Consider the following 11,145-nt stretch of genomic DNA (forward strand, 5'->3'; position numbering starts at 1 on the left):
TTTAAATCAAAATACTGGTAGGTACTTCATACATAATGTTAGAATCAAAAAATAGTTCTATAAGAATGTGTATTTGGTTATAAACAGTTTGTTTTTGGCTAGATAATAGAACTATAAGTTACAGATAAAAACTTTTAGACCCTTTTATGTATAACTGAGAAATTTTTATTCATTGATTACAGGAAAACCAACTTTCTATTTTCTACTAGGCTTTGGCAAGTTTTATGTCTTTGATGGCTAGAAATGATAATTTTTAACAACTTTTCATATCATAATCACATAATATAAGATTAACAGATTTTTAAGATGATGTTTCAAGCAATAGAGTGAGTTTATTATTTTTTCCAATTCAAACTATAACCTAATTGATTTGAAAATTGTAGAGGGAAATTGTAAGTGTGTTTGAATCATATTAAACTTTGTGTACATAGCTAGCCATTACATTACAGATTTTTATAGTTCTTTCTTTTTAAGTATTTTTTGATTCTTGTTAGATATAACTTAAGTAGGAATGTAGCAGTAATTTTTACATTTCCTAAATTTATGTATTGTAAAAGATGTTGATTCATATGAAATAAGCATACATATGAATACCTTATATAGCACAACTTTGTTTAGATGATAACAGAATTCATTCTGATGATATCATTACCAACCTAATACACCATCAACTTATATCCTTTCAAACAAGTGCAGAGAAATTCATACTTGTACTATCTAGAAATTAAAAACTTGAATGTAAAAAAATTACTACACTATACACTGCTGTAGGAGTGTTACCAACTTAAATTGAGAATAATTGGCAAAACAGCTAGGGGTTGGCAACATCTGACTCTTTTAAAGCATAATTGCAGCTCTTTTTTAAGTTAGTAAATAATATACATATAANGAGAATTTTTGCAATTTTTCATCTATGTTACAATTGTGGTGTAATGTACACAAATAAATAGGCATTTTTTGTTTTTCAATCTGTCCATAGCTAAATGTTTTTCTATTCTATACTGTAATTGTCAGCCTGTTTCACCTATGTATGAATGACTATCCTTTTGTTTGTCATAACTAAATTTGTAGATTACTCCTACTTGTCTATTATTTAAATGATCTGTTTTATTTATATTTTCATTTTTTGTATTAAACTATTTAATTTAAATTTTATTTATTGAATTAATACTGTATTATATTTTTTAAATTTTTTTTATCATCAAATCATTTTCTAATATATGGAAATACTATATATTTATAATCATTTTTATTTTCAATATTAACTGAAAAATTTTTTCATGCCAACTTATTAACAAATGGATAGCCATTCAAAAGCATTTTATACAATATTGTTCTGATTTCTTGTTGTTTAGCAATGGGATCAATTCTATTTATAATTTTAATTATAGCCATTCAAAAAATGTTATACTTAATGTATTTTGATATATTTGAATAAAAATTTATTGTTTTAGATAATAAAGCTTATAGATAAGTAAATGGGATAAGCAGTGGGGTCTGTTGTAGATCCTAAATTAGTTGAAATCAAATAAGCAAAATTAATGAACATATTCCCAAATGCTGTAATTTTTCTATGCAGATATATCAACAGCTATTTGATAACATATAATGAAACATTTAAAAATGCATTTGAGATTTTTAAAAAAGTAAATACCTGTCATACCCAAATTAAATTTTAAAATGAAATTGGAACAATTTAAAGAGTTATTTAATTCTATGTAACAATAATTAGAACAGATAACAAATTACACTTTAAAAGATACTATAAACCTGGAGTGGCAAACTGTGGCACAAAGAGAAATCATCTGGCACATAATGTATCATATTATTTTGATTTATCATTTATCTTTTTCAATCATCCTTTTGGTTTATCGCCTGATCCTCCTTTTTTCAATCAGCTTTTTTACATTTATTGTAATTAAAGCACATTATTTTAATTTATTTAAATATCATTATTCAAAGTCTAAAACTTTGGCATGCATAAACATCTTAAAAGCTAAGTATGCTTACTATATGATATGTGGGCTCAAAAAGGTTTGCCACCCCTGCTATAAACCATGCAATATAATAAATACATCAATTATATATGCATGTGAGATGGATGGCTACAAATTTACATCATCTACAAACATTCATTTTAAATTATTATTTATTTTAATTTGCTGTAATCTATTAAGTAGTTCATAAGTGTTTTTTGTGTACTAAATCACAAAATAAGCTAGCCCTTTTTTCTTTAACAGTTTTTCTAAATTATATAAAATAAAATTTTCTAAAATTTACCCTTACAAGTGTGTTTTAAACCTAATAATTAAGTTGGTTAATCTGTATCCATCCATTCTCACTAGCTCATATTCTGTGTGTTAAGATATTTTTCAATTTTTTAACAACTTTATTTAACAATTTTTCTAACCTTCGAGTTATTTTATTAATTGGTATATTATCTAAATTTTTGTAGCTATTGTTATTTATTATCTTGTTTTTTTTTACTTCCTTACTATATATATAAACATATGACAATCAGTTTTGTTTTATGTTCCTTTATTACTGTTAAATTATTTTGACATAAAAATTGGTAAACATATTTCTTTTGTGAACCTGATGTGTCTTTTATCAGATATATAATCCTGTAACATTTCACTTGGTATTCAGCTAGCTTTTACATTAATTTTAATTTTAAACAAATATAATGCATAGCATTATTTTAAAAAGTTAAGGATGGTAAATTAGTGTTTTGTACAAATTGTAATGTTACATTGAAGTTTTCTAGTACATCATCAGTAGTGTGGAAGAATCTTAAATCTAAGCATACTCGTTGGCAGATTAAGAGAACCAGTTAAAGAAGCTGTTACCCCTGTGAGTGCAAATTAAATTATTTAAGCATTAAAACATTAAACTACTTAAGCATTGCAATGATCGCAGGCAAATATTCACATGGGAAAACTTTTACATATCTGCTGCTTTGATGTGTAATGCACAGACATTGAAAATACCACAGCTATGGATAACTTTATTTAAACAATCCAAGTTATAATTTTGTGATCTGATTTTATTCCACTACCATGCACAGCACCATTACTCAATATTTATATGTTTTGGGGAGTTCAAGTTATTACAGCATGTTTCTTTAAAAATATTTATTTATTCAATTTTTTTTAATTTGTTCTATATTCCAACCACGTGCATTACGTAATTTGAAAAGTCCGTTAAAAGCTGTCAATTCAAAAACAGAGGTATTCGATTTTGCCTGAAGACAACAGAAAGATTGTAAACTGTCGAAAGTACTAGCGAGCATATCTGAAATTTAACAAATNGTATAATATTCATTACTTTTTTGTTCATATTTTAAAGAATTTGAAATATGATATGTAAATTGAATGACTAATATGTTATGTTTAGCAAATTTTATGTAACAAGATATTTAAAAAAAATATGTTTCAATAAGTAATTGTATTTTTTGTAATTCTCTAAAGCTAACCCCCTGTAACAAGAAATTTCTTATTACAATAAAATATTTGTATTTGTATTTGTATATATTTTGTGAACATCTTCAGGCAGTTTTGTCCATGCCCCCATGGTTTCATATAAAAATATAACCTGTGGAGACATCTCACAACTAGTTGATGTGAGATGTCTCCAAATTTAAAACCAGTGACACGAACCATCACAAATACTCCAATGCAGTTTCTCTTGTCTGATTTAATTTAAAAATGGTGACATGAACAATCATGCCATCTTAGCATATAGTAGTTTATACTGTTTTTATTTGCTCATGTTTAGTTCATTAAATATTATAATGTGTAAAAGAAAAATATTGAATAAAAGCTTCTAGTATTGAGAGTATATGGCTGGAAAAAAGAAAAAGTAAAGAAGAAAATTGAGAATTTAGAAGTGAATGGACAGAATCCTATGCAGCTGTTGCAAATTTAACAGGATTCCCAGTTTGTTTAATATATCAAGAAAAGTTTTCTTTCTAAGGGCGAAGAAAGAAGAAAAGCAGTAAAAGAACTTAAGTAAAAGTACATTTTCAATTGGATAAAATCAATTAATAATACAACTACTGCTAGTTTTGGTGCTGCTCTAGAAATAGTGAAAAAAAGGAAAGCCATTTGAGGATGGCAATTTTGTGAAAGATATTCAGACATTTTAATAAAACAATCTATTTTGCAATTTTAAAAATAAAACAGAAAAAATTGCTAAAATAAAAGACATGCCATGTCCACTAAGACTGTAAGAGACAGAACTGTTCATATGACAGAAGATTAACTAGTCAGCAGGTTATGGATTTAAATTCAACAACAAGGTTTTCAATTGCCTCTGATAAATCTTGCAATGTGTATGATATCTACAAATAAATACAACCTGTGCAATATGTTAATTCTGACAGACCTCAGGAAAGGTTACTTAGTACACTGCCACTTACAGGACAAACGCGAGGTGAGGATATAGTTTGCTACCAATTGTTTGAAAAGTAAAAATATTGATATTAATAAAATAGTATCAATTGCACCAAGTGTAAAACATAGAAACAAAACCTTTCTTTTCATGTTTAAAAAATCAAATTTTGCATAACATTTCTTTTCTTTTCACTGCATAATCTTCATTGAGAGGCACTTTGTTCACAAACCTTTCCAAAGGAAATAACATTAGTTATGGACCTGGTTGTATAAATTGTGAACAAAATAATGGCAAGACCACTATATCATCAGCAATTTTGTAAACTTCTTAACGAAGTCAAAAGCCAATATTCTGATCTTCTTTTATACAATAAAATAATATAACTTTCCAGAGAAACAGCATTAATGCAATTTGCTGCTTGTATTGAAGAAATAAGATATTTTTGGTTTAAAAATAATTTTGAATACGTTGAGCTCAATAATCATGATTGGTTACAAAAGGTTTACTTTATGAATAACATGACCTCTCATTTAAACACACTAAACAAGAAACTGCAAGGAAACAGAAATACAGCTATTTTGCTTTTAAAAGAAGTATTTGCTTTTGAACAAAAATTATGTTTGTTTACTGCAGACTTAGGAAAATGCCTTTCTCTATGTTGAAGGAATATCAACAGGATCATATTTTAATAAATTTATCATATTTCATGCAAATATAGTAAATATAAAAATTGGAATTTGGTGAAAGATTTAAAGAGTTTAGAAAGGAAAAGGCAACCTTATTGTTTTTATTGAGACCACTCAAAATCAATTCTACTGATTTGAATATTTCATCTTTCAGTGATATTGATCAAGCAGTTTTTCAACTAGAACTAGCAGATTTAAATGCAGTGGAACCTCAGTTAACAAACATCCTGGTTAACAACCAAATCAGTTAATAAACTTTTATTTTGCAAAAATTTTGTTTCGGATAACGAACTTAACGGCTTTTTGTGTCAAATTTGTAAGCTTGCCGACTTTTACGGAGAATCAGTTAATCGTGTGTCAGTGATGGTCTAGGGTCCATTCATACGTTGGTGGTGGCGGAAGAGACAAAGATGACAAGTATTTTACAGTGAAAATCCTTTATTAGAACGGAAAGATGCTTACATATTTGAGGTGGTTGGAAATGGCTTATCTACAGTATTTTCTCTCAGCAATGAGGAGTGACGTATCACTGGTCCTACGATAGTGCAAGCTGATCAGTCTTAACCCCAGAGTGAACGAGATGGATTTGCTTGGTCACAGAAGCGATGGTAGGTGACAGAGCTGCAACGACTGGAGCGGTCCATGAGACACAACACAAATTTTAGTGAGCACGACTTCAGGCTTAATCCAGATGAAGACGACACAGATTAATCACCATAGAATTTTTAGGAAAACTGCATTTTGACCTTGAGATTCAGGGTTTTCATAGTATTTCTTCCTTGAATCTTACTTACGATTAGTCCTGCATCCCATACCTCGCTTCCCGATTGTTTTCTTCTTTGTCTCCAGGTGTAAACCGAAACCAGATCAGGTCACGAGAAAGGTTTGTTCCGAGGTGTTTATTTGACACCTGTTTGTCGACTCTGATCGGAGATTGTTGATAAACCTATAAGCCTTTCGCTCATAATTTAGCCTATTGTTTCTGCTATCTGTCATTTTAGAACTTTAACGATCATACATGATGTTTTTATACCCATCAAATCATTCCCCTTTTCCAAAAACTTAACCTAGATCGACTGTTTATGACGCTTCTGTCAGAGTTTCATCTTCCCCACAGACACTCCACCTGACCCACCTGATCCGTTACATCATTCGTTTTCATGATGTGTTTGTTTTGACAACTAAAGTACAGTTTTTTTCCTTACTTCTCCCTGAACTTTGGTTCGACTTAATAGCGTTTTTGCTTTTAACATGTGGATATTAAATTATATTGAGTTGATGCAAAAGTTCATCCCAGTTTTTTGAAAAGAATCAAAGAAAACTCATTTTACAAATAAAATTACAAAAATACTGACAGCTAGAATGGATTAATTGTATTTGCATTAATTTCTATGGGAAAAATTGCTTCAGTTAACAAACAGACTCATGGAACGGATTACGTTTGTTAACCAGGGTTCCACTGTACAGTAGACCCCCCTATAACATAAGTTCATATAATGCAGATTCATATATTGCAGCGAAAAAATTGTGACCATATTCATATAAAGACGCTAAAAGAGACTCGTAAAATGCGGTAAAATGTCATCGCCGACTCGTATTGTGACAGGATTGGTTGAATCTGGATCAATAGTGGACGAGCAGCCGAACTACTTACACACTACGGAGAGTTTAGGCGGGTAAGTTGAGTTTACTATCATCTGTACTGTATATAAATTAGGTACTGTAAATCTAATACAGTACTGTAATTTTATACATTTCTTGTGAAAAAACATTTCTTATTCAACAGCCATAAAAATTATTTCTATTAATGATGTCTCCAAAGTTTAACAAATTTTTTGCAGAAAAATAACTTATCAGAAAACGCGCATGCCGTTTGGTGCACTGCTCCGCGACAAAAACAAGCTTAAGCAATGGCGTTGTCGAACAGTGCACACTCGATAAGTAATCCTACAATTTTTTTGTTTATAGCATAGTTTATACGGATTATTCCCAAAAAATTATACGTGTTTTGGAAATGTTGAGTCAAATTAGTCTAGAATTGATTAATTTTATGGAAGAAACCTTTCAAACAGCCGTAGTCCATAAACTGCACACGTGCCGGGCTGTGATTGGCTCATGTATTTAAGGATTCCTACAATGCGAAATTCTTATAAAGTGGAACGTATCTACTGCGTTATAGGGGGGATCAACTGTATTAAAGAAATGTGGAGTTCAAAATTTATAAATCTTAAAAATGAATTAGAAAATTTAGACACACAAAAATCTACTTTTGATGCACAACATAAGTGGTCTGAGATAGAAAATCTTAAAAAGCAAGATCAAGTTGTTTTTGATATTTGGAACAGTTTGCCTGATACTTATACACTTGCCTGATAATTAAAAACTGATGTCAATCCAAAAATTGACAGAAGTCCAAATGTGTATTTTTGCAAACAGATATTTTCAAACATGAATTTTATTAAAAATAAACTAAAAAATCAAATTCCTAAAATTTTTTGGAAAATTAGAAAAACAATATTTAAATATAACAAAAAATCTTCCAATTATCCATCAGAAATAACATGGCAGAGAGAAAGAGAATAAACTTACCAAAAAAAATTAAATCTTTCTGTTCTATAAAAACATTTAATAGAAAAAAGGTGTTAGCGTATTTACTCGCATATAAGATGAGGTTTTTATCCGTTTTTCGCTGCTTCAAAAACCTAGGTCATCCTATACATGCCAGCGAAGAATTCTTTTTGTTTTTGTATAATTTTTGTAAACTGTGTATTCGCATTTTTTATCTTCTGGTGTTTAAAAACATGAGTATTTTATCTGGGTTGTTTGAATCGGTCTTGTATATTGTCAGGAGTAAAGATGAATAGCAATAGAAAAAGCAAATTTTTTGAATTGAATTCCAAAATTACACAGAGCCCAACATAAGTTTTAATTCATTCCCACATGAAAACAGATGATTATTTGAAAATCAGAATTCAGAGAAACTCATAAGTGTATCGACAAAGAGTGAATTTGACTGTTAAGAATTGCCAAAAAAGGTTCCCAACTGTCCACCTTTACATGAACAAATTATGTTGTCGATTTTATAAGATTTTTTCTTTGAAGTTTAAAATGCCAGTACAGTCAACCCCTATAACACTGTTGATAATTCTGTTTTATATGAATTCCATGTTGTACGAATCACTTAGATTTTACAATTACGTGAGCCGTTCACAGCCAAGTACATGTATTTGTAAAATCTAAGTGACTTGTACAACATGGAATTCATATAAAACGGAATTATCAACAGTGTTATAGGGGAGTTGACTGTAATTTTTGAGGGACATTTTATTTGTTATTAAATGAAACAAAATTAGAATTGTATTAATCAATTTAATTTTCTTTATTTTGATCTTTAAAGTCACATCTCATATGCGAGATCATCTTATATTCAAGTAAATATGGTATATCAGAAATATTTTTTTAATATTAAAAGAGCATAAAAGAAATTAATTATTGGCAAAAAGGTTGGTAATACTAAACAGTAATATCAGTTTGAAAAATTTTAGAGAAGAATGTAGAGATCAGGTGAAAAGATAATCTTTCATTTGATCTCTACATTCTTGTGAACTAACATCAGACCACAAAAAAATTTGAGAATTACAGATTTTTGGTTAATGAAGTAAATGAATCCAAGAGCTGATGTTATTTTTTTTCATCCGTTTGAAATAATTATTAGTTTATAAAGAAAATTAATATTGTATTATTTAATAAGAACTTCACATAATAAATGATATTTTCTTCTTGTTATGACTAATGTATTGTATCTGTAATATATTTATCTTGCATTTTGTAATATGCTGATTTCTTTTAATGTTTTAATTTAAGACATTACTTCAGCTGTGTTCTTTGTTTGTGTTTATAGTTGTTTTTATAAATTTTTATTGCTATTTTGACGTGTTGGAAACACACTTTTCATGAGTTTTTTATTTTAAGTAAACTTTGGAAGACAGATTAAACTATTTTTGGACAAAATCTGAAATCAAACTTTGTTTCTTATAAAATATTTGGTGGATTAAGATTTAACTGATAAAAATTTTACTAATAAAAATTATTATTAAATATATACTGTGCATGATTTCAAAATGTTTAACAGCTAAAATACTTTAAATTTACCTGATATTGGAATATTCTGAGATATTGAAAGCTGTGTATCACCAGTTCCAGGTGGCATATCTATTATTAAATAATCTAAAGGTCCCCAGGCAACCTGAAGCATAAATCAAATAAAATGATCTGAAATAATAAATACATAAAATAATTTATATTCTTAAATAATAGCTCACATTAACTAACAATAGTATAAAATATAAATTAAAATATCACCTGTATTTAATTGTAAGATCACCTGCATTTAAAAATATTAAATACAGGTGATCTATAGGTGTTCTAATCCAAACCATGAGTAGTAATGAAATTAGTTAAGAAATCAGATAATTCAGGCTTAATTAGATTCAGGGAAAAAAATAGAAATTTTTCAGCATTAAAAGGAGGAGGAGAAAACTAATACTACCTATTCATAAATTAAATTAGCTTTATCAAAACATTTAAATTTATCAATTATTTAATTTTGTAAATAATAAAATAATGTTTTATGTATCTATAAATACAGAATGCACTAAGCCAAAATCTATTTCCAATTCATTAAGTTACTTGCATATAAATTAACATTTACATTTTATACAGTACATCATTTTGAAGCTTATTTAATATAGTGAGCCCTATTGCATCAATTTCACTATATAATTTCATTTGAAGTAATTAGATAACAACAATTTTTACAGCAAATATTTTGCTGGATACAACCCAGCAATATCTATAAACAAATATCTAATATTAATAAAAAAAATAATCTATAAGAATATAAGTTAAAAATGTTTTTGCAATATTGTCAAGACAATATCGTTATTTGTAATTTCTCTTTCCAAAAATCTCACACCAAACTTCTAATTGAAAAAGTTAATTATATTAATTATAATATAAATTTTTAAAAGTCATTAATTTAAAATAAAAATCTATATATTAATGGGACAAAAATTTTATTGAACAGACACCTTACAGAATAAATAGAATACCAATACAGTTTATTCTGTAAGTTAAAGGTGACTAAAGACATGGCTCTTCAAAGATTTTTGTTTTAATTAACAAATTTAAAAAGAATGTCCAGTCACTGGTTTCCTATAATTTCATCATTTTCAAAATGACCAACAACTCCATTAAAATTCTTTATTTAATGTTATAACATGTTTGCATTTGCCCACATTACACTATTAAATAAACACATATTTCAATATGTGCTAACCAATACATTAATATCAATTGAACACTTTCTAAAAGATATTTGTACATTTTTGACTATGTTCATAATACAATTATTGTATACATCATATTTTCCATATTTTATTAATACAATAATCTCAAGAGATAAGATAAAATCTTTTAAAACTAAAAAATAAATTTGTTTAAGAACATTATTAACACTAGAACTGTATATTGACATAAAAAAATTTTAAAGTTACACTTTAAGGTGTTTAAAAATCCATTTAATTATGATATGAATGACCTAAAATAAGTTTAGTTTTTACATATCCTAAAATGGACTCATCCACTGCTAATAATCCTACAGTTAGATGTACAGTACTACAGATAACAAAATCATATTGGTTACCTTGATTTACATTTTTAGCAATAATTTCCAGCAATTATTAGCAATTATTAATTTAAATACTTTGCTTGTTTATTCTTTTAGCTGCTTTATTAATATAAATATTTTCTAAAAATTTTCTTCTATAAATATTTTTTTTCTTTTTAGAGAATTTTTGCAATTTTTCATCTATGTTACAATTGTGGTGTAATGTACACAAATAAATAGGCATTTTTTGTTTTTCAATCTGTCCATAGCTAAATGTTTTTCTATTCTATACTGTAATTGTCAGCCTGTTTCACCTATGTATGAATGACTATCCTTTTGTTTGTCATAACTAAATTTGTAGATTACTCCTACTTGTCTATTATTTAAATGATCTGT

At 27.8% G+C, this 11,145-nt stretch overlaps 1 protein-coding gene across 4 annotated transcripts in view; it reads right to left on the bottom strand.

Moving 5' to 3' along the window:
* LOC111612727 (iron-sulfur protein NUBPL-like) overlaps positions 1–9,349 on the bottom strand; it is a 22,644-nt gene extending 13,295 nt beyond the window's left edge. For all 4 annotated transcript variants that reach the window (XM_023353967.1, XM_023353970.1, XM_023353969.1 and 1 more), the window contains exon 1: positions 9,234–9,349. In XM_023353967.1, coding sequence (XP_023209735.1) covers positions 9,234–9,336 — 103 coding nt within the window. In that variant the 5' untranslated portion in view covers positions 9,337–9,349. The remainder of the gene's footprint in view (positions 1–9,233) is intronic.
* Positions 9,350–11,145: the final 1,796 nt, after the last annotated feature.

The sequence above is a fragment of the Centruroides sculpturatus genome, unplaced genomic scaffold (genome assembly GCF_000671375.1).
Source record: "Centruroides sculpturatus isolate CEXI.00-Female unplaced genomic scaffold, Cexi_2.0 scaffold1835, whole genome shotgun sequence".
NCBI classification, from domain to species: Eukaryota; Metazoa; Arthropoda; class Arachnida; order Scorpiones; family Buthidae; genus Centruroides; species Centruroides sculpturatus.